This window comes from Sorex fumeus, unplaced genomic scaffold (genome assembly GCF_029834395.1).
Source record: "Sorex fumeus unplaced genomic scaffold, SorFum_2.1 ptg000122l, whole genome shotgun sequence".
In the NCBI taxonomy this organism is placed as follows: domain Eukaryota; kingdom Metazoa; phylum Chordata; class Mammalia; order Eulipotyphla; family Soricidae; genus Sorex; species Sorex fumeus.
Genome location: NW_026606179.1, coordinates 20,348,753 through 20,373,736, shown reverse-complemented (window position 1 = coordinate 20,373,736; position 24,984 = coordinate 20,348,753). Strand labels below are relative to the sequence as shown.

The window sequence follows — 24,984 nt, the reverse complement described above, 5'->3', positions numbered from 1 at the left end:
GTGGCTGAGAGGAAGAGAATAAATAAAATCAGTTGCTGTTCCTTAAATATCCACTTCTATCATCATACAAGAGATTTTAAGCCACTCTTACTTGAGAGCTATTACACAAATATCAAAATACAAAAGGTGCATGATAGAAGACACCAGAAAATTAATAATGGGACCAAAGAATGGATTAAAAAAAGAAATACTCAGTAGTTATAATTCCAACATTTCAGGCCAGTTTTCTACTTACTTAATCCCTAGCTCTCATTTAGAAAATGGAATTGAGAAGTGAAGGAAAATGTTTTTGAAACATTTCATAAGCTTAATGTGATAATAGCTGGAAAACAGAGTTCATCATAAATTATCCATGTTTCCTCGAGGGTTCCCTCATGGAAATGGGAGAAATGGTATGATGGGAAATTCTTGAGTCATTTTTGCATCATCTCAACTCCAGAAACTACCTTAATCTTAAGGTAATTCAAGACTACCCATCAGTAAGAAACCAATGTCTTCACTGAAAATGTATAACATCATCCAAGGCTCCATGTTACTTCTATAATTATTCTTTATAATGTCTAGCTTAGAACAACACATAACTAAATGAATGAGAATACAAAACAACTAAAAATGGTAAAAAGCATACTTTAAGGCCTCAAGTCAAGTACCTATGACAGATTAAGATATACAATAGTCTACTGTTCCTAAGTACTCTCTTAATGTTCCTCTCTAAGAAGTATGTAGGCTAAGTTATAATCTTGGATATCATTGACCTGTGGCTTTCACGACTGTTCACAAATAAAAACAAAAGTATATAACCACAGTAAATCTAAGATAAAATGGAAAAATATTTCTCCAATTGTCTGACCTCTTGCATACTGCTTCTTAGATACTAAGCATGGTTATCTAGTTCTTCATGAGCTTTGAAACCAAGATACAAGTGGCTTTTGTCTACCTTTATTTACTTCAGGGTTTTGTGTATTTTTTTTAATTTCATGGTTTTTGCTTGTTTTGTTTTTTGCAGTGCCAGAGTTCGAAGTCAGGTAATCACATGTGCAAGGTTAAGTATTCTACTGTTTGAGTTACACACCCAGTCTGTTTTGTTTAATTATCCCATTTCATGTCTTTTTAAAATTTACTCTTCTATCCAAGGCCAATACTACTGTTAATCCCAGAAAACTATTATTCTTCTTGACATTACTACAGTAAAGACAGGTGTCTAATATACATTCAAGAAAGAAAAATAAAAGACATTAATTGTAAGTGAAGAAAATTAAAAAATTCTCTACACTCTTTGGTAATGGGTTGGACATGAAAAATAAAATACAGAGGCCAAAGAAAGCTACATGTATTTTCTGGAAAACTGAAAAAATGAAATGTCATTTACTGAAAACTCATTGTTAGTAAGAACAGGTATGAGAAAGAAAATTGAGAATTTACTTTTGAACTATTATATTCCATAAAAATTATAATGAATAGTCAGAAATATGCAAACATGGGATGCTGGGGAGATAACAGATTTGACATATAAATTTGTGTGTTGTCAAAGGAAAGGTAATATTTAAAGCTAAGAAACTGAATAAGATTATATAAAGAGAGTTTATAGATAAAGCAGAGAAAGAAAGAAAAGGGAAGTTTGAAGACTGAATCCTGGGGCATTTCATTTTTATTTTGCACTCAAACAAACAATAAAAAGGAACCAGCAAAGGAAACTAGTAACGAGCAAGTAATAAGGAACCAAAAAACCTGGGAGACTATGGCACCCCTGGGGCCTGGGGAAGAAACTTGCTAGGAGGAGGATTTATCAATCAATCAATTGTGTAAGAGACCAAGAGTTGAGGTATACTAGTAAATCTTTAACAATATTAAGGGTTCTTAATGGTATTCATGAGATCATTTCCATGGAGGCAAGTTCTGACTTAAGAATTAAAAGCATACAAGTACTTGAGATAGAAAGAAGGAATAAAAATTTGGGGGGAAGGAGGGCTTTAGGGTCATACTAACAGTGGTCAGGAATTAGTCCTAGCTCTATACTCAGGATCACTCCTTGTGAGCTTGGGGGAACCATATGGAGAGCTGGGAATCTAATCCACAATGGCTGTGTGCAAGGAAAAGGACCTACTTGCTGAACTATCATTCCGGCCCAAAAGTAACAGAAAAAAGGGCCACACCAAGAGGAAAGCATGCAGAGAGATTTGCCTCTGATTTATCTGTCCTTTCAGAAGGGAGAAATTATATGTTTGCTGATGAAAATGATAACAAATATGAAAAAAAGACATTGCAAGAGGCAGAGAAAAATGGTTCCAAAATTGCCAATAAACAGGTTAGCATTTAGTACAAAACTGGAAGTACTATTCTAACATAACATCACCAAAAATTCATCTATCATAGGAAGAGACAGAAAATGAGTATATATGCAGGTAAGTAGATACAAAGCAGCAGAAATGTAAAAGTTTTCTGACTATTTCAGTTTCCTCAATGAGATCAGCTCAAGGTATTTATGTTAGAGTCAAAAGGAAAAAATTATAACAACCATGTCCATTATTCTGCAACTTAAAATTCACATTTGAATAATTGATACATATAAAGAGAAACAGATAAATCTACAGAGTAAAGAACTTTAATACTATGATATAAAAATTCTATGTCTCATTCTAGGCAGTTACTGAACCCAAGGAAAGGATCATAGCATTTCCCATTTTATAGCGAGTCAGAAGTATAAATGACTATTTGCAACATGTTATAGGCATTCAAATGGAAAGGGGTAGTTTTGTGGTAATGAACCCGAAATCACTGGGGTCTGTGCTAACCCTAAACAGTGACAGAAATTAGAGAACATAGTTGGTGTCAACTAAGAACTGGAGAATTTTTTGTGGTGGAAAACCCCACACTTCCAGTGTCAGAAATATGCCCCACAAAACTTCTGTTGTCAGAAATATGTGAATAAAAGGAAAGTTTTATTTTAAGCTTTAGTACAGCAAAACATAACATCTTAACCACATTAGAATAAAATTATAAATTACAAAAACTGAAAAAAGTATATAATCTTAGAATTAAGGTAATTTTCATAATAAAAGTGAAATATAGAAACAGTTAAGATCTAAATACTATGGGTAGTTAGTAACTCTGAAATTGCATGAAATTTAGCAGTATATTTCAGCCATTCAGAAAATATCACAGAACAAAATATTCCTAATATATATTCCAAGTAAAATGTATAAAATACTAAGGATAGTACTTAATAAGAAACGTGAAGGTCCAGCGATGTGACTATAGTAAAGGGTATGTCTTGCATGCATGAAACTTAGGTTTGATTTCCAAAGTTCTGCATAGAAAATAAAAGTGCGGACCTTTTAAGAAAAAATCCACAAAATGACACAAACTAGCATGCATATTGATACAGCATACTTAAAAGTAGGACTCAACACTGTTTGAATTAACTCAAATTCATTCAATTTTTCTAAGATGAATGTATCAGATTTCTTGAAAATATTGTGAAATGCTGGATAAAATGACTATCATTCTTCTACAAAGTTTTTACTTAAAAGGAAATAATGATCAAAGCACACACAAAGAAGTGAAAACCACAAAGTTAAAAATCTCTGAAAAGGCCAGAGAGACAGTTGAGTGGTCAGAACACACACAACCAGACTTCAATTCCCAGCACTCCATATGGTTCTCCTGAACCCCACTAGCAGTAATCCTTGAGCACTACCAAAACAAAACCAAAACATATCTCTAAAGTCACAAGTACTCTCAGAACACTGGCTGACTCCAATTGCCTTTAAAAAATTGACATAAAACCTTAGTTCAACAAATTTTCAAGGAACAGAACTTTACTTCTCTACTTCTTCTTTACTACTACTACTTCTTCTTTAGAACTTTACTTCTTTACTTCTCAAAATCAGAACTAAGGCCGACAGTTGGAAAAGAATTTTTTTCACCCTGACCTTGAAAGGAAATAGATGAAACATATTTCCATTCTGGCCTAAAAGCTGTAGCACTGTGCTCCCGTTATTCATTGACTTGCTACAGCAGGCCCAGTAACGTCTCTATTGTGAGACTTGCTGTTACTGCGTAAGGCCTAAATGCTAAATTAAAAAAAGCTATATATCATTACACATTATCCCACATATAAGAAACTACATAATTAGACCCATTCCTCAGAAATTGGTCAATGTGTATAAAAACTTGAAATATAGAAGGTGCAAAATATGAAAATCAAGGTGCAAAATATGAAAATCATGACAAATATCTACACAGAATACTAAAAATATATCTGGGGAAAAAGAAAATATTAAGCTTCAAGAAATAAATAATACAATTAACTATATAAAATCTTACCAAACATATCTTAAAAAGTCAGGAAATATAGATTACTTACAAAGGGAACAACAATGAGACAGATGGCAGATTCCCCAAGAGCAACAATAGAAGGCAGAAGACAGTGGAATAGTATCTTCAGAGTGCTGAGGAAAAAATGATTGTCAATATAGGATTTTATGTCCTTTAAGTCATCAGGCAAGAATGAAAGTGACACAAAGGTATTTTGCAACAACATAAATTAAAACTGAGAGCCTCTATTGGCCCTCCCGTTGATCGTCGATTTGCTCGAGCGGGCCCAGTAACGTCTCCATTGGAGACTTTGTTGTTACTGTGTTTGGCATATCGAATACTCTCGGTAGCTTGCCGGGCTCTCCGAGAGGGGTGGAGGAATTGAACTCGGGTCGGCCATGTTGGCCACTTGTAAGGCGAACACCCTACCACTGTGCTATCGTTCCAGCCCAGGCCTTATCTAATATAGTTAAAATTTGTGAAATACAGTAGGAAGGTATAATGGAAGCTTACTAGCACAGAAATCAAAGGATATTTATGTGAATATATCCAAAAGCAAATGTTGTTATACATCAAAAACAGTGCCCAGTTGGGGCATTAAAAAGATAAAAACAAAAATATCAAACAACAGCACATTCAATGGTAAAGGTGGATCAAAGATGAAAAATAAAATTCTTTATAGTTCTGGTTAAATGCATATTTTTCATTTAACAGTCATTTTAAGGACCAAAACAAGAAAAAACACTTCTAAAACATTTAAACTCACCAGTTATCACAGAAATATACTGCTCCATTTTTAATCTACAAATTAACAGATAAATGGAGTTCAGCTGCTTTAAATAGTAGAGAATGATCATTGATTTATTTTAAAATGAGATGTAACTGACAAAAAGCATATATTCATTTCAGCATTAAATAGTGGTGCTCAGCTGCTTTAGGTAGTAGAGAATGGCAATGATTGAAATCTTTTAGAGTATAACTGACAAAAAAGCATATACATTTCAGCATTGTAATAGTATGCAACATAATGACCAATTATTTGTAAACACTATGAAATGAAAAAATACATCTAGTTAAATCCATCATTTTAAGTCACCCTTTTTATTCTGAAAATAACTTTAAGACTATCAGCAATATACACACTATAAATAATGTTAGCCACCATGCTACACATTATATTCCTTTGGATTTTGTGGCTGTTTAGTTACTGGGCCATACTCAGATGGGCTCAGGGCATATTCCTGACTGTGCACTCAGGGCTCACTACTGGTGGGACTTGGGGGATATTAAGTGATGCCAGAGTTGACTGAAACTGGGTCAGCCATGTGCAAGGCAAGCACTTTACCAACTGTACTATCTTTCTGGACCTTAACTTACAAGGCTACAGCCAACAAGGTTCAGCGTACACCTGGACTACAGCTGATGGTGCAAAAGTTTAAAAAAAAATGAGGGGCAGTGTAATAGAGGGTAGTGTCTTATCTTGCACACAGCTAAACCGGGTTTGAACTCTGGCACCCATGTGGTCCACTAAGCCCTACCTGCAGTGATTCCTAAGCATAGTCCTAGAAATAAGCCCTGAGTATTGCTTGGTATGACCCAAAACCTAAAGCCAACCCCCACTCCTACCCCACCCCCCAAAAAAACAATTTAGAACATATAAATTGTTTATATATATTTTTTGTCTGGGTGCCATACTGGAAATGAGTAGAGGTTACTAAGCTCTGCACTGAGGAATCATGCCTGGCAGTCCTTGGGGGAACATACGGAATTCTGGGAATCAAACCCAAGTCAACTATATGCACGGCAAGAGACCCACCTTTTATACTATCTCTCTGACTACACTTTACATATTTTAGATATTAAATCTTTATTAGATAAGTGATTTACCAATATTTTCTTCTGTATCTTGGCCTTTTATATTGTGAATGATTTCCTTTCCTGGGCAGAAATGAGTTTGCTGTAGTTACTTTTGCTCTTCTTGCTATCACTATTGGATCCAAGAAAATGATCAAGACTGATGTTAAGGAACTTACTATATATTTTCATATTAGTCTTCCATTTCCATATTAGTCTTCCAATTTTAAGTCTTGTAACAATGTCTTTATTTTTTCTTTTGGGGGCTGTCACTCCCGACAGTATTTGGAGATTAATACTAGTCCTGTGCTTGGGGATTGCTCCCCAAGTTTTAAGGGAACCATGCAGTGTCAGGGATTGAACACAGGCCCCTACAGGCAAAAAGCACAGCTCCAGTCCATGCAGTTATCTCTTAGGTCCATATTCTAGTCCTTAAGCAATTTTGAGTTAATTTTTGCATATGGTGTTAAGACAGTAGTCCAACTTAGTCTCATTCTTTAACAAGAGGCTGTCTAACTTTCCAAGCACCATTTATTGAAGAGGAACTCTCCTTTCGTATTGCATGCTCTTGACTGCTTTCTGACAAACTAACCATACATGCTCAGGTTTATTTCTGTGCACTTTATATTATTCCATTAATTCCTGTCTGTTTTTATGCCAATAAGATTTTTTATTATATAATTTTGTAATATAGTTTGAAATCAGGACCATGATGTCTCCAGCATGATTTTTCTTTCTCAAGACTGCTTGTCTATTTGAGGTATTTTGTGATTTTAGAAGTAATTTTGGGACTCTTAGTTCTATTTCTGTAAACCTTATTCCTAGTCAGAACAAGTAAGTAAGAAAAATAAGATATTAAAATTAGAAAGGAAGAAGAAAGCTATTGCTATTAGTAGATGGTACATTTTATATAGAAAACCCTAAAGGCTTCATCAAAAGTTGTTGAATAAAATAACTCTGTAAAGTATGTTACAAAAAATTCTATACATAAATCTTCTGCATCTCTAACAGAAAGAGATGTGAATATAATCTTAGGGACAATAAATAAAATACCTGGAAATATATTTAACCAAAAGAGAAAACACTGTTACACTAAAAACTACAAAACACTGATGAACAAAACTGAAGACTGAGATAAATTAAAAAGACATTGCATATTAATTAGAAAAAATATTGTTGATTTTTAATTTTATTATTTTGGGTGAGGGGCATACATAAGTGGTGCTCGGAGCTTAATCCTGGCTCTCAGGGAACCACACCTGGTGGAACTTGAAGGACCATGTGGCATGCTGGGGATTGAAACCAGATTGGTCATGTATTATGCAAGTGTCCTGCCTGCAAAACTATTGCTCTGGCCACTACAACTTAATGTTTTTGTTTTTTAGTATATTTAACCTAATTTTATAACTTTTTTCTTTCCGGAAAAACTTCAAAAAGAAGTCTCAGGCTTATTATCAGTCATTGCTAATTTCCTCATTTTCATTCTCTAATCCACTCTTACCCACAGTCCTGTAATCCTGCATTGGGCAACCATTAATGTATTTATATCTCCACAGATTTTTCAAAGCTTATCCATGAATTATACCTAGCAGTGCTCAGGACTTACTTCTGGCTCTGTGCTCAGTGATCGCTCCCAGTGAGGCTCTGGGATGACCATATGTAGTATCCGGGATCAAACCTGGGCTGGCTACATGTAAGACAAATGCCTACCTGCTTTACTACCTCTCCAGACCCTATTTCTTTACTTGTTCTTTTATTTATACTGTATATCATTACTTGCAATTATTACATTTATTAAATAAGTATATAGATGTATATGCAGATACACATGTTTAGTTTCCTTAGTTATTTTGTATTTCTCCTAGAAGAATGCAGTTTCCCCAAGGAATCTAGATTATTACTTTAAGTTAATATATACTTGGGTCAGAATAAGACCTCAAAATTTATTTTTGAACAATATATTTAAGCATTTCTGAAAAGAATGGAGACAAAGATGTATGTCTATGTCTATTTACCCAGTGATGCTTATGTACTCATGCCTCTGCACTCAGGAATTATTCCTGGAGGTACTCAAGGCATAGTACGGGATGCCAGGGATCAAACCCGGTTCTGTTTTGTGAAATATCAGTGCCCTACCCAATTTGGAAAATGATACTTGTCTAAATAGAAATAAAATAAACTTATTCACAACTTTACGTAAAAAGTGTCAACAGGTAATAAAATTATCATTAAATTATATAGCTTATGAAAACAAAACTAGATGGGAGAGTTGTGTAGAAGCCCACTAAGCTCAATTACAGAAAACAATAGCACAGCAGGTTCAACTAGCCCCTAACAGCTCAGCAAACCCTTGGACAATAACTTTAGTATTTGTTGTAATAAGCAATATAAAGTAAATTATTTTCTGTCTGCTAAAGGGGAAGGCTAGGGTGGGGGACAGGGTAACTTGGGACATTGGTGGAGGGAAAGTCAGGCTGGTGGTGGGATTGGTGCTGGATACTGAATACCTGAAATGACTGTATTATGAACAACTTTGTAGATCATGAGTTAACTAAAGTTTCAAATGGGAAAAAAAAATTATCACGTAACCTCCTCTCTTAAAGTAGGAAGAATTCCACTAAAGACCAACAGGAGGGGAAACATGTAATGATCAGGTGAGCCTCTTTGAAGAAGTTATGATAAGTCCCAGCTTTTTTCTCCAGTCAGGGGTCTTTTGTTTCCCCACAGATCTTGGGCCTGTAGACAAGTAGAATGCACATAGCAAAAATTTCATAAAATTTTCAGTGGAGAGAAAAGTAAAAGGGTAAGAGACAGTTGCATTCCAATGACTTAAGAGTCAAGAGAATAAAGTGTGGAAATTCAGATGGCAAATCTCTTACAGAAATCTTAATTAAATGCTCCCCGATAAATAGTCACTTCCTAGAAGAAGACACATGGAAAGCCAGAAGGCATATTAGAAAGTGTTTTATCATCAATAATTATCAGGGAAATGCAAATCAAAACAATGAAATACCACCTCACAACAAAAAAAGGGGAGTACATAAAAAATATTAAAAATAGCCAGTATTGGCAGGGATGAAAAAATAAACCTTTACTCACTATTGGTAAGAATATAAACTGGAGAGGCAGTGAATCCCGGAAGACAACGTCTCGCCAGAGATCTCTCCGGACCCCATACAGAGCCCATTCCACTGGGGCACCTTAGACATAGCTACTGTGCCCTCTCCACCTGCTCCATATGAAACCCCCGAGGTCACAAGCAAAAACCCAGGTATGTAAGTTCCAGGACATCCTTGTCCAGCATATGGCCTCCAGAGCATCACCAGGTCTAGCCTTGAGGGGCCTTTCCAACATGATCAGGGTGGCCTAGTGGTCCCTGGCACATTCTCTAGAACTAGCACTGAACCACTGCTCCATTTGGCTGAATATTCCTGGAAGAAGCCAGAAGCCCACTGAACACCACTAATGGGCCCCACCAAAAACAAACAAAAACCCACAAAGATATCCAAAACCAAAATCAAAATAGAATTCCCAGTAATTCAAATTCTTGGCATCTATCCTTAGAACACACAGACATTAATCCAAGCAATATATGCACACCTATTTTTTCTGCAATGCTAATTATGATACCCTAGAAATGGGAACAACCCAAATGTCCAACGATAGGTGAGAGTATTGAAAAGTTGTGGTAATTATACATGATGGAATAGTATTAAAACTGTAAAAAAAAAAACTTATGCGCTGGAGCAACAGAACAGCAGGTAAGGCACTTGCCTTGCACATGGCCAACTTGTGTTCAACCCCAAGAACCCCACATGGTCACCTGAGCCCTTCTAGGAGTAATTCCTGAGTACAGAGCCAGGAGTAAGTCCTGAGCCAAGTGGGTGTGTGACACCCCCAACCCCAGGAAAATGAGGTTATGCTATGATTTGGATGAGGCTAGAATGGGTGATGTTAAGTGAAATTAGCCAAAGGAAGAAGGACAAATACTAGAAGAACACAGAAATATGTAGTATATAAAGAAACAAAGGAAAGGAATGAATAGTATCTAATGACTACTCCTTAGAATCTGAATACAGAACTGAGATCACCAAGTGTGGGAACAGTGTGGAGAGAAAGAGAAGGAAAAGGTGGATGACAGGTGGAAGCGGAAGGTCATAGTGGTGGTGAAGGCACATGAATTTTATGCATCACAAGCATAAATGTAAACACTATTGTAACTATGTCACCTCAACTCAAATAGAAAGGTTTTGTTATAACAAGAAAAAGCAATAAACCTTCCTAGAAAATCATCAACACTTTGAGCTATTTTCAAATAAAAGATGGCTATTCATTCATTGTAAAATGCAAAGTTCTCAACATGTAATTTTAAACCATAAGTAAAATAGGAAAATGTTTTGTTGTAATATACTGTGTTGACTGGAATTGTTAGCAACATACAATGATCTACGCTAGCACCATATAATCAGTGTTAGAAAAACCATAATGTGTTTATCTATTTAACACTAAGCATTCCTTTAGCTGAGGCTGAAGCGATAGTACAGTGGGTAGAGTGTATGCCTTGTATGCAGATGACCTAGGTTCAATTCCCGGAATCCCGTATCATCCCCTGAGTACTACCAGGAGTAATTCCTGATTTCAGTGCCAGGAATAACCCCTAAGCATCACCTGGTATGGTCCCAAAAATAAACAAACAAAAAATTCCTTCTGCAAATCTAAATTGTAACCCATAACCTGTTTTTTATAATACTGAAAGAATCCCAGATTTCAGATCTATCCCTCTGAAATATGTCCTCTGAAAATAAATGAATACTTTCAGTAATAAAATTTTTTTAGGGGTGGGGGGCTTTTCTGGGTCACACCCAGCGATGCTCAGGGGTTATTCCTGGCTCTGCACTCTGGAATTACCCTTGGCGGTGCTCAGGAAACCATATGGGATGCCGGTGATCAAACCCAGGTCAGTCACGTGCAAGGCAAAAGCACTTTCTGCTGTATCATTCCTGTCCCTCCAACAATAAAATTTAAGGATGATAAATTACTTAAATAAAATTAATTATTTAAAAGTAACTTTGAGGGACCCCAGGAAAATGGCTCCAATGGGAGCAACATATGTGGCCCTGAATTTCATTCCTGGCATCACATGCAGGCCTCCTAACCCCAGTACCACTGGGTAAGAACTGACAGTACCCAAATACCTCCAGGTATGGTACTGGTGACCTCTTAGTATTGCTGGGGTGGCCCTGATGAACCCCATAATTTCCAGGCACAAGCACTGAGCTGAATAAAAAACCATCAGACACATATCCCTGGGCAAATCATTGCCAGGAGTGGCTCCCATGTCCTCACCCCTCACTGTTGGGAATCCCTAATTAAAAAACAAATGAACTTGAAATTAAGGAAAACAGCCATTTTAAAGGTGGTTTAGAATAAGCCTCTAGGTATAAAGATCCTTACCTAGTGACACCAAGTTACTATAGTTCTCCAACATCACATCTTTATACAAATCCCTTTGAGCAGAGTCCAGGCACTCCCACTCTTCCTGAGAGAAGTCAATGGCAACATCCCTGAACATCACTGAAGTCTGAAACAATAAATAATACTAGTTGTGGAAATAATTTTTGTCAATGGAAATATAAGCTGGGAGGACTTGGATATGGATCAGACACTAAAGTTATTTATGCTTTTGTGACAATATGCTCCTTTTTATTCCTGTTGCTATACATATTTTTTCCTGCATCTCATTATACATTGTGGGAATTATGTGAGTGTAATCACCCATCTAAGTAGCAAACACGAACATGTAGCATGATACATATTTTGTATATCATATATTCTCAATAAATGTGAAAGTTTTTTTCTTATCTAAGGTGTAAGAAGAGTAATTGGAGAAATTCTCTAGTATCTTGTAAAATCTTTAATAAGGTTTGTATAAAAATTCTTTTTGGTTTTTGGGCCATACCAGCAGTTCTCCTCTCTTGGTGCTCAGGGATTATTCCTGACAGGGCTCAGGGTACCTTACGTGGTGCTGGGGATCAAACCTAGGTCGGCCATGTGCAAGGCAAGCACCATGGCCACTGTGTTATTGCTTAGGTTCCAAGATTTACATAAAATTAAAGTGTTAAAACCTTAGGTTCAGGGGCCTGAGGGGATAGTACAGTGGGTAGGGGTACCTGGGTTCAATCCCATGACCCCATATGGTCCCATGGGGTCCTCAGGAGTGATCACTAAGCCACAAAGCCAAGAATGAGTCCTGAATACTGCCAGGTGTGGCCAAAAAATCAAAAACCAACCAAACAACCAACCAACTCGAATAAAAAAGAATTGCTAACAACAACAACAAAAAAATGAACAAGAACAACGACAAAAAAAAAACCCTAGGTTCATTATGATAGGAAAACGATTACACTTCTATGGTGACAACTGGGAGACCAATACAAGTAATGTAATTTCCTAGTTACTTATAATTGATATAAAGGCCCTCCCGTTGTTCATTGATTTGCTCGAGCGGGCCCAGTAACGTCTCCATTGGAGACTTTGTTGTTACTGTGTCTGGCATATCGAATACTCTCGGTAGCTTGCCGGGCTCTCCAAGAGGGACGGAGGAATCGAACTCGGGTCGGCCATGTTGGCTGTGTGCAAGGCAAACGCCCTACCGCTTGATATAATAGACTGAAAAATAGCTCCATATAACAACTATACCCGATTTAATTTATGCATGTATTTAAGCATCTTAAGCTAAATGAAAATTTTTATAAGCTTGTCTTACTTCTAAGAGTTTGTAATTCTGAACTTTTGGTGAGGTTTTTGAAGCTTGGTGAGAATTTTTCTTCTTAATATTCATAGCTTATAAATGTTCCACCTGCCTAGCCTAAGCAACAAAAAACTGAAAAAGATAATCCAAACTTAAACATTCAAGATTAGCACATAATGCAGAATCTCAAAATGACCCATATTATATATCAATTATTAGTTTCAAGTATTAATATGTCAATTATTAGGATCAGGAAGTACCCTTATATTTCTGTATTTAGTCCCTAATTTTGTTCTTGTTCTGAAAAAACTCAAAATATATAATGTCTGGTATTATGGAGATTGATCCAATCAAGACCAAAGAAATCTTCTTTTGTTATATCAGATACCCAAATTATTTTTAAATAAGTTAGATAAGAAAAAAACATACTTAGGAGAGCTGAAGATAGTACTGCAGGTAGGGTGCTTGCTATGCACACTGCCAACCTGGGTTGAATCCTCAGCACCCCATATGGTTCCACAAGTACTACCAGAAGTAATTCCTGAGCCAGGAGGCAGGAGCATCACCAGGTGTGGCCCAATATAAAACTAAACTAAAGGAGAGACTAGCACTTATAAGAATGAACAAAACTGGACAATTAGGTAACTTTCACTAACAAGGAATGAATTACTTAATCACTTAACTTCCCGTTAGCCGTCGATTTGCTCGAGCGGGCGCCAGTAACGTCTCCATTTGTCCCTGTCTCGTGCTAGTGTAGCCCAATGGCATCTGTTCGCTCCGGGAACATGAAGGGCCTCAAACCGATCGTTCATGATCTTGACGAAGAAGTCTGACCATCTGGTAGGTGGGCGGCCACGCGGTCTCTTGACATCCCGTGGAATCCAATCAGTAACAGCTCTAGTCCAACGGTCGTCTTTAAATCTCATTACGTGACCAGCCCATCTGATTTTTGACACCTTGGCAAATGAGACAGCGTCCCTGATCCTTGATCGTCGACGGATGTCAGAACTCCGGATTCGTTCTCTCATTTGAGTGAAACGTGATATTCCAAGCATAGCTCTTTCTATTCTTCTTTGGGAGACCTGAATGGCGTTCTCATCTTGTTTGCGTAGGGCCCAGGTCTCTGAGGCATATGTTAATGCAGGAAGAACAGTGGAATCAAAGAGATGTGCCCGGAGCCGGAGGTTCTTCATCCTCTTAGCTATTTCTTCGACGTTCTTGAAGGCGTTCCAAGCCGCTCTCTTCCTCCTGCGCAGCTCGGGTGCCAGGTCATTTGTCATGTTGACCTCTCGACCTAGGTACACATAGCTGTTGCATTCGGAGATGGTCGTTCCATTGAGAGCGAATGGGGCGTCAGGAACGAGGTTGTTTCTCATAAACATTGTCTTCGTAAGATTCAGCTGTAGTCCTACCTTTCCACACTCACGGTCAAAGTCGGCCAGCATTTGTGCCGCTTGGCTGATGTTTGGTGTTATTAAAACAATGTCATCAGCAAAGCGGAGGTGGTGTAGTTGCCGACCATCTATCTTCACTCCCATTCCTTCCCATTCCAGTCGTCGCATGATGTTCTCGAGGGTGGCACTGAAGAGTTTCGGTGAAATGGTATCACCCTGCCGCACCCCTCTCTTGACATCAACGATCAACTGGACAATTAGGTAACTTTCACTAACAAGGAATGAAAAGATGCACAAAATCTTTTAAAAGTATATTTGAAAAAGGCACAAAGAAACACCAAGTTACCTGATCCATAGTTTTTAGAGCTGCAAGTAATGATCAATCTTCTTCTGGATTCCTATTTTAGAGAACATGAGAAGTACAGAGTCTGGAAAAGGCAAAGCTGGGGAGGGGGAGAAAAAAACAAAGAGACTGAGAACATGTATTTTTGCAAGGTTCCAAATGATTATAAAACAAAGATTATAATAATCTTTGTTGTTTTTATCTTCCTGATTTGCATCCAACCCCAAATTAATTACACAGTAAGTGAGAAAATATAAGTGGAGGTTCTTAACTAAACTATCTAAACTCAGGGTTCCCAATTTACAAAAACAAAAATATTGGAGACAGAGAACTAGTTCAGTTAGTTAAAGTACATGTTTTACATGTTGAGTTGCACTAACATACGCCTCAGAGTCCTGGGCCCTACAAAAACAGGATGAGAACGCTATTCAGGTATCCCAAAGAGGAATCAAAAGAGCTATGCTTGGAATATCATGTTTCACTCAAGTGAGAGAAGGAATCCAGAGTTCCAACCTCTGTCTACAATCAAGAATCAGGGACGCTGTCTCATTTGTCAAGGTGTTGAAAATCAGATGGGCCAGACACGTAATGCGATCTAGAGATGACCGCTGGACTAGAGCTATTACCAAGTGGATTCCAACAAACATCAAAAGAACATGAGGCTGCCCACCTACGAGATGGTCAGACTTCTTCATCAAAAAAAAAAAAAAAAAACACTGAACAAACAGTTTGAGGCTCTATGTATGTTCCTGCAGTGAGCAGACGCCACTGGGCTACACTAGCACATGACAGGGACAAACGGAGACGTTACTGGCGCCAGCTCGAGCACACTGATGATCAACGGATGAAAAGTGATACAAGTGACACATGTTTTACATGTAGGCAACCCAGGTCTCAATTCTAGTATTATAGCACGGAGCTTCAAGTAGTCCCATGAGTACTGCAGGATATGAACTATACACACACACACACACACACACACACACACACACAAAGAAAATAAAACTTCTGAAATAAACCTATAAAAAATATTTTTATGTACAGTATGTTCCTCTAAAAACAAAATCACCAACCATTATATTTCAATTTTGTGAGTTCAAAATGTGGGTGTGTGGTACGTGCAGTCGGTGGCCAAAAGCTGCCTCCACACCTCGGCTGGCAATGAGACAGGCACACGAAAGAGGAAACGGAGGCTACAAGGCTGGTTGGAAATCAGTCTCTGTTTATTCAAGTCTCAGTTATAGAGAAATCATCAAGGGTTGGGGGTAGCAATTACACATAGGTGTGGTTAAACATGATCATAAACAATGAACAGATGTAAAGCCCTTCCTTTAGGGAGAGTTCTAGGACATACTCAAGGACAAGATCTCATCTAACTAGGAGATTCGCCCAAGGGTGGAATTCCATCTAAGGGCGTATTGCTTTCTTCTTTTCTTAATTAGTAATCCATTTAAACAATCATATTAAATTTATTCTTACTAGTTTTTCTAGTCATTTTGTAGAGACAAAATAAGAGGTATATTAAGCTGAAAGGGTGGTCTCTTCCTGGGGATATCTCGCTATGTATGCCAGACTACAGTTCTCAGGCTACGTTAGTCCTTCCTAACACCAGCAGCGTCCTTATTCAGTTATTTCTTTTTTTGGGTCATGACCGAGTTTGTTTTATGACCGTGCTCTTATGATACTTCTTATGGCACTTAGCCTGTCCCTTTTCGATGTCAGGGTAGCTTACAGCTTGCCCTGGGTCCATCCAAATCCCTCGCCAGGACCCTCCTTTTGTAGGTGTTAGAAAGTAAGGGCAACTGAGGCTTAAGTCAAGTAACATGATGGCTGCCCAGGAGTAAAATATTATTCAAGGTCAATGAACACCCATGTTATAAAAGCATAGCATCAACTGTCTTCCTATATCTATACAAAAAGGACATTGCTATACCATACAAAGGACATAAAGAAAAAAAGCAACATAGGATTAGGAGTGTCTGGTAGAATTGGGTGTGCCTCAGGAGCACTATGATGGGTGCAACTCAATAAACCTAAGTTCCCTGAGAGAGGAGCAAGAGCAGAACAATGTTATCCAACATAGTTTATTAATGATTACATACAACTATACTAGAAGGCACAATTAAATTCTATTTTTTTTTTTGCGTCACACCCAGAAATGTTTACCAAATGTTCACCAAAATCCTGGCTCTGCACTCAGGAATTACTCCTGGCATTGCTCAGGGACCAAAAAAGAATGCCAGGGATCCAACCCAGATCGGCTGCGTGCAAGGCAAATGCCCTGCCTCACTGTACTATTGCTCCAGCACCAAATTCTAATATTTATAACATTTTAAAACATATTATGGTTAGATGAGAATAGTTGGAAGTATTAACTGAATTATCTGATTTAGGGGTCACTAGCAAGAGTGCAGTGGTGCTTGCCTTGCATATGGCAGACAAGGATTCAATCCCCGGTATTCCATATGGTGCCCCAAGTCTGACCAGGAGTGAGCCCTGAACGGAGTCAGGAGTAAGCCTGAGCATCACCACTGGGTGTGGCCCAAAACCAAAAACAAACAAAATACTCCCAAATATGTTTTACATTTCATATTTTGAAACGTGTAATCCCATCAACGGCCAAGACCCAGAGACTACAAAACCCAGCTCCTGGAAGTCCACGGCTGCATTCTGCACGACATCTTATTATCTAATTCTGACTCTGGAATATCTGGCAGGCTACCAAAAGTATCCTGCTCACACGGCAGAGTCTGCAAACTCCCTGTGGCATATTCAATATGCCAAAAACCAGTAACAATGATGGGTCTCATTCTCTTGACCCTGAAAGAGCCTCGAATGTGGCACTTTCTAAAATCTCAGGGCTAGGACAAAGGAGATGTTACTGGTGCCTGCTCGAGGAAACAGATGAACAACAGGATGACAGTGATACAGTGATTTTGAAATAAGTACTATATATGACATGTGTCTATATGTACATGTGTATAAAGTTGATGAAATTAATCATCTATAAATGGAACAAAGAACTTGATTTCGCCACCAGCTCCACAGCTCCTGAAGCACAAAGCATCTATCTCATCAAATTTCACATTGCTCACAGTTATACCTTCTATCACTGGGTAAAAACAGCATTAAAGTAAAAAAAGCAATTCCCAGTCTAATTCATTAGAGAGACCCAGAGTGGGTAAATACAAAAATTCACCCTCAATTAGAGGAACACAGCAAACCCAATGAGAAAGACATTTAGAAGCCCACAAAGCTCAAGGAGCAAAACCAATGACACAAAAGACTCAACAAGCACCAATCAGCTCTGTAACGACCCAATGACTTTAAAACACAACTATCAGGATGGCATGGCAGTCAGAAAAGCACAGGGAAGTATGGGAGCCAAAATGAGAAATCTACAAATAGAAATGAAGAGCATAGTGGGTGATACAAAAAACTCAAAAGAAGCTCTAAGCTGCAGAATAACAAGAGCTGAGAAAATACTGAGGTGGTCCAAGATGAGATGGAGGAAACCACTTGAAAACAATAAATGGTTGGAAAAAAGTCTGAAAAGAAATGAACAACTCCAAAAGGAGAGAGAGAACAAAGGGGAGTGCCCTGCCACAGAGGCAGGATAGGATGGGGCAGCAGGGGGTGGGAAGGATGATGGGATCGGTGGTGGTGGAGAGTGGGCACTGGTGGAGGGATGGGTATTCGATCATTGTATAAATGAAGCCTAAGCTCAAAAATTTGTAAGTCTACAACTGTATCTCATGGTATTTCACTAATAAAAATCTAAAAAAAAATAAAAAAGAACAACATACAAGTACTATGGGATGAGTTCAAGAGGAAAAACATGAATTATCAGAATCCCAGAACAGGGCAGACTGAATGAAGAAACACCAGGTAAGGAAATCATAGATAAGGAAATCCAAAGTTGAGGTACACAGGCACCAAAATCCAGAAGGCCTTAAGGATCCCCGCAAAAACGGATTCAAATTTGAAACTTCAAGACATACTATACTCAAAATGACAAAATCCAAAGATAGAGACACAAATAATACTGAAATCAGTCAAGATCAAAAAGGAACTTACACATAAAGCTCATGATTTACAACAGATCAAATGAGACTCTCAGCATCCAGGAAAGAATGAAGGGATATAGTAAAAAAAACTCAATGAACTGAACATATTGCCAAAAATAATCTATCCAACTAGATTATCATTCAGATTTAAGAAATAATACAGAGCTTCAGGGACAGGGAACTTAGGGAATTCATAGCCTTAAATCCAGTCTTACAAGAAAGCATTAAAGTAGCTTCTTTAAAAAGCCAGACATACTCTTCAGCACTTGACATTGAGTACGGCATCCACTTATGGAAGTGATGGTTGCCATCTACTAGATGAAGAAAGGATGCTCACTCCTAATCTGCTACAGGATTTTATACATTCACAATAAGAAATTAATGTTTTATTTATATCAAGTATTATATATCTGATAAGGAGTTTTTCCTCTACATCCAGAGGCTTTTATTACAGTACATTACTTACTAATGTAGACACTTAAGCAGTAACTCTAATTTAATATTTCCTAACACAGCACTGTAGCATTGTCCTCCCGTTGTTCATCAATTTGCTCAAGCAAGTACCAGTAGCATCTCCGTTGTGAGGCTTTTTGTTACTGTTTTTGGCATATAGAATATGCCACGGGGAGCTTGCCAGGCTCTGCTGGGCGGGCGAGATACTCTCAGTAGCTTGCCAGGCCTTCGAGAGGGGCGGAGGAATCAAATCCAGGTCCGACACGTGCAAGGCAAACGCCCTACCCGCTGTGCTATCGCTCCAGCAATATTCCCCTTTCAGGATAAAACACATTTTTATACTTCTTTAGGCCTACTCAGATTCTCTCCTTATATTTTTCTTAACTTTCTTCACTTATTTTTGTTTTGTTTTTGAGTCACTCCTGGCTAGTGTGGCTCAAGTTAAGAAACAGTCAGTGCAAGAAGAAAATTGCAATATTCTTTTGTTCCTTACATGCAGGAGATGAATTCTCCAGAAAGGTACCTTCTTATACAGAAGGGCACCTATCTTTTTGTTACTATAGACAGACAATAAACTTTATCACTATAGACTTGAAAATAAACTCTGGTCTTATTTCATCTACAAACCTTCCCCTTTTTCTCAAGTCTTCTTTCTCTACAGACTATAAAAGCATTTCTTTAGGTTTCCTACCAAACAGTATAGAGTTAAATGGACCTTTTTAAATATTATGGTCTGTGTCAAACCAAGAAGGGAAAGTGAAAAATTTTCTTTCTTCAATAAGCCTTAACATTGGCCACACAGAGAATTACTGATATAGGCAATCAATAGATGATTTAAAATTCTACTTCTTCTAGATGTGAAAGTTGCAAGACATCCTAACAAGCAAAACTAACTTAGGAGAGATTAAAAAGTAATTTACAGGCTGGAGTGATAGCACAGTGGGTAGGGCTTTGCCTTGCACGCGGCCGACCTGGGCTCAATTCCCAGCATCCCATATGGTCCCCTGAGCACCGCCAGGAGTAACTCCTGAGTGCAGAGTCAGGAGTAGCCCCTGTGCATTGCCGAGTGTGACCCAAAAAGCAAAATAAATAAATAAAAAGTAATTTACTTAAATTCATGAAAAGGTACACCCAAAAAATTTTAGAAGGATTAAACTTAAAATGTGCCAAGTTGTTCCATAGAGACATATATGGATACTCACATATCTTGACAGGGCTTAAGCTGAGTTGTAATTTCCTTAAAGGAAGAAAGTTTAGCTATTCCAATAAAAAAACAAATTCTAGACAAGATAAAAAGCACATTCAACTACATGATCTTTATAAAATATAGCAAATATAATGACATAAATGGGTTGGAAGTTAAATGGTGGAGAAAGATATACAAAAATTAAGCGTAAGAAAGCTTGTGTACCTGTATACAAGTACTGGTAAAATAGACCTCAAAACATTTAATTCTAGAAGATGAATTAAAAACTGCCATTATAAATGTATAAAGCTATATCAAAGAATCAAAATATATGAAGCAAGCATTGTCAGAAATAAGAATATCAAGTTGTTAGAAAAGATGAAGTCATGAAATTTACATACAAGTGGTACAACATGGAAAGTATCATGCTAAGCGAAATGAGTCAGAAAGAGAGGGATAGACATAGAAAGATTGCATTCATCTGGGGGATATAAAGTAACAAAGTATGAGATTAATACCCAAGAATAGCTGAGATCAGCACCAGGAGGATTACTCCATAGCTTAGTGGCCAGTCGGGCATTCTAGAGGAAAGGGCAGCTCAGACAGAGAAGGGAACACCAAATAAAGGGTGTTTGGAGGACCTTCCCAGGAGGGGAGATGCATGTCGAAAGTGGACTATGGACTGAACATGTTTGCCACTCAATGCCTCTTTTGCAGACCACAACACCCAAAAGGAGAGAGAGAACACAGGGGATTGCCCTGCCACAGAGGCAGGGGGGGATGGGGGGATGGGGGTAGGGGGGATATTATCCATGGTGGTGGAAAATGGGCACTGGTGGAGGGATGGGTATCTGATCATTGTATAATCAAACCCAAGCACAAAAAATTGTAAATCTACAACTGTACCTCATGGTGTTTCACTAATAAAAAAAAAATTTAAAAAAAAAGAATATCAAGTTGTTAAAAGCAGATTCAGAATACTTAACAATTTTCCTCACTAACAAAATAAGTCACTGTTTTAATTAATTTGTGTTTTGAACACGTCTCGTGATCTCAGGGGTTTCTCCTAGGTCGGTGCCAAGGAATTAGTTTTAGCAGGGGTTAGGGGATCATATGGGATGCCAGGGATAAAATCCAGGTCAGCTGAGTGCAAAGTAAAAGCCCTACCCACTGTACTATAGCTCCAACCGCCATTTTTTTTAATCAGCAAAAGCAGATTTATTCAATATTATCAAGTAACCTGACACCCAACTTTTAAGAATACCATAACCAAAGAGAGCTATAAAGAGAGTAAAGTGCTTGCCTTGTATGCAGTCAACCTTAGTTATATCCCTGGCACTTCATATGCTCCCCAAGCCCAGCCAGGATTGCTCCCTCAGTGGAGTCTGGAGTGAGCCCTGGGCAGCACTGGGCGTTGTCAAAACAAAGTGTATGACCCTTGACAAACAAATGCATAAGCACTATAAGTGCACATATGCAATCGCTGATGAGAACATCAACAAGGGGAAAGCAAAGAGAATACATCTTAAAAAACTTTTCTTTGTGAAAGATTAATACAATTAATTGATAGGCAACCAGAAAGTCTACTCAAAATTACCAACATGGAGAATAAAGTCTTAAACACAGCAAGAAAATGTTAAGGATAAGAACTAATTCCTTAAACCACAAATTACCAAAAGTTTTACAAGAAGAAATAAGCAGGCACAAAATGTCACCATAGATATTTAAAAAATGGAATTTTTATTAAAACAAAAGAAACAAAACACCTGAACCACAAAGAATAATCTGATGTCTTTACCAATAAATCCTACCAAGATTTAAAGCAAATAAATACATTACTATTCTTTCACAACTTTCTTCCCAGAAAATAGTTAAAAGGAGAAAATATTCTCAGGATTTACTCCTGGCTCTGTGCTCAGGGTATACACTCAGTTGGGCCACATGCAATTGCAAGCGCTTTACCTAGACCTCATCTTCTACCCTGTGAGGCCGAAAATACATACCAAAACCAGACAAAAATAAGAAAATGACCCTAGGCTAGCCTTGCATATGTGTGTTAAGCTCCAGAACCCCATATGATAGCTGAGGCCCAAAGAAATGATCCCTGAACTCACAGCCAGAAGTAAGCTCTAATCACAGCTGGGTATGACTCCAAAACAAAAAAGTACAAGAAAAATAAATTATAGCTCAATATTGCTACTGAACCGACACAAAATTGAAGTATATCAAACCGGAATAATCTGACTTTGAAACCATGAGAATATTTTATATAGCTATGATAAAATTCAATTAAAAATACTCTAATAAGCAAATGTAAAATAAAACAAATGCATATATGCATAATACCATCAGGGTAACTACAGAAAGGAAGCCTATTTTATATGTCTAATGCAATATGTATATTTTAAAACAACTACACAAGTAATAAACATATGTTAATGAGAACAATGCAAATAATATATTTTTAGGAATATTATTAGAGAGAGCATTAGAAATAGTTTAATAAGCTTGATACAAAAGGAAGGCCCTGGATTTGATCCTTGGCAGCACATTGTCTCCTAATAAAAAAAAAAAACCCAAGAGTAGCCCCAGGGCATCACTAGGTCTGGGACAATAAAGCCTCCCAAATTGTTTTCCGAGTACAAAACAAATATAAAATCCAGAAAAAAATATTTTTGAGTATAAAAACAAAGATAAAATCAAGAACAATTTATAATCTTTCAATATGAGCATTAGTGCAAATCAGAATTTTCTTTTTTGGGGCTTTAGGTCACCCTTGACTCTGTACTTAGGAATCACTCTTGGTGGTGTTCAGGGAACCATATGGGGTGTCAGGGATCAAACCTCGTTGGCCAACTGCAAGACAAATACTTTCCCTATTACACAACCTCTCCAAACCCAAAATTGTGGCTTCTTAAACCCACTTTCCACTAAAAGGAGCCAAGATTCCATATAAAAGTGACTGATTTTATATTTACAACAGGAAATAAGGCTAGAATATTTGGTCACACTAGAAAGTTTTAGAGTCTGCTACAGACTACCAGTGTCATGTCAAATGAAATCCAAAAGGAGCTAAATCAAAATAAAAAGCAACCCTCTTGCTAAAAATTTGGTTATTCGTTGAAACAATAGCTGTTCTGTATAAATCTTAGACATCTACAAGTTCACGTGATAATTTCAAAGGAAACATAGGATAAACTTTGGAAGATACTGAAAAATGAGTAAAATCATTTTTATGCTTTTTATTTTGACTAAGTAACCATGATGTTGAAAAGGGAATAGCTGGGCAACTTTTAACAACATGTTACTACTAATCTCCTATAGAAGGGCTTACTGGCTCCTAGGTGAAATACAACAATCTTCACATACTTTCCTCTAAGAAAACTTTTTTGGATCATTTTTAGCAGATTGTAAGAAGCAAAACAAAATAAATTACTTTGGTTCTGCTTTGGGGGCAGAGTTTGAGGTTCAGGATAAAAACACTGGAAATACGGTGGTAGGAAGGTATAATGGTGGTGGCATTGGTGTTCAAATACTAAATGTAATCAATTATTGTGAAAAACTTTATAAAAATAAAATTAAATTTTAAAAAACGATAGCTGGTTCCCTTCACAGAAATATTCCAGGTATTATACGTAAAAATATTATCTACCACTAACAGATGCAAACACCATTAGGTATGAAACACTGACGTAAAACAAGTAATAACAAACACAAACTAGAATCTGATCAAAACTCTAGAATTAAATGTCAGTTCTTTTAAGAAACATAGGGTTTTCCGAAGCAGAGGATACTGCCTAAGGGAGGTGCTAGAACCAGGAAATAGTCTGACATGGGAGCTTTACCTTTTTTCGGGTAGGAGTTTTGGGGCCACACCAGGCAATGCTCAGGGTTGGCTTCTGACTCTGAGTTCAGGGATCACTCCTGGTGGTATTCAGGGAACTTTACAGGGCCCCAGGGTTCAACCCTGGGTCAGCCTAAAGTAAGTACCCCTACCTGCTGTACTATTGGTCCAACCCAAAGACATGGAAACTTTCTGTTTGATAGTTTAAAGAAGATAAGTTTCCGGAAAGAAAAAGAGTACTTTTTTCTGAAAAGAAGATGGTAGGCCAAACAAGTTTGGGAACTTCTAGGTTAATGTGTTAAATGACACCACTTATATATAGTAATTCATAACACGCATATAAATTATTTAAAAGTTTATAAGTTTTTTTTATAAAGCATAAAAAGAAAAGATAAAAGTTTTTTTTTCCAGAGGGGAGGTTGAATCATGTCTTGCTCCCAATTAACTGCAGCTAATTGCCTGTTCTTCCATAATTTGGAAAAAGTTTACAAAACAAAGACTCCTATGTATTTCAAAAACAAAGGCATTTCAATTTCAGGAGTTGAAGAGATGTTATACTTCATTCTACATAGGTAGGATATTTGCCTTGTTTACAGCTAACCTGAGTTTGATCCTTAGCACCCCTATGATCCCGAAGATCACTCCCGAAGTGATCTCTGAGCAGTGCTGGGTGTGACCCAACCTCCATTCCTCCCTGCCCCAAACAAAATGCATTTCAGAAAATATTTACTCACCTTGGACTTTGCTTTTGAATGTATGAAAGCCATTCTTTCCT

At 37.6% G+C, this 24,984-nt stretch overlaps 1 protein-coding gene across 4 annotated transcripts in view; it reads right to left on the bottom strand.

Annotated features, from left to right (window-relative positions):
- The window catches only part of LOC130043949 (zinc finger protein 420), a 91,827-nt gene extending 66,843 nt beyond the window's left edge, over window positions 1-24,984 (bottom strand). For 2 of the 4 annotated variants that reach the window (XM_056136472.1, XM_056136473.1), the window contains exons 1-4: window positions 24,944-24,984; window positions 14,663-14,759; window positions 11,626-11,752; window positions 4,367-4,451 (exon numbers count right to left, since the gene is read on the bottom strand). In XM_056136472.1, the coding sequence (XP_055992447.1) occupies window positions 4,444-4,451; window positions 11,626-11,752; window positions 14,663-14,671 (144 nt within the window). In that variant the 5' untranslated portion in view covers window positions 14,672-14,759; window positions 24,944-24,984 and the 3' untranslated portion in view covers window positions 4,367-4,443. Of the gene's footprint in view, window positions 1-4,366; window positions 4,452-11,625; window positions 11,753-14,662; window positions 14,760-24,943 lie in introns of those variants that run through there. The other 2 variants (XM_056136470.1, XM_056136471.1) reach the window with 2 other exon arrangements.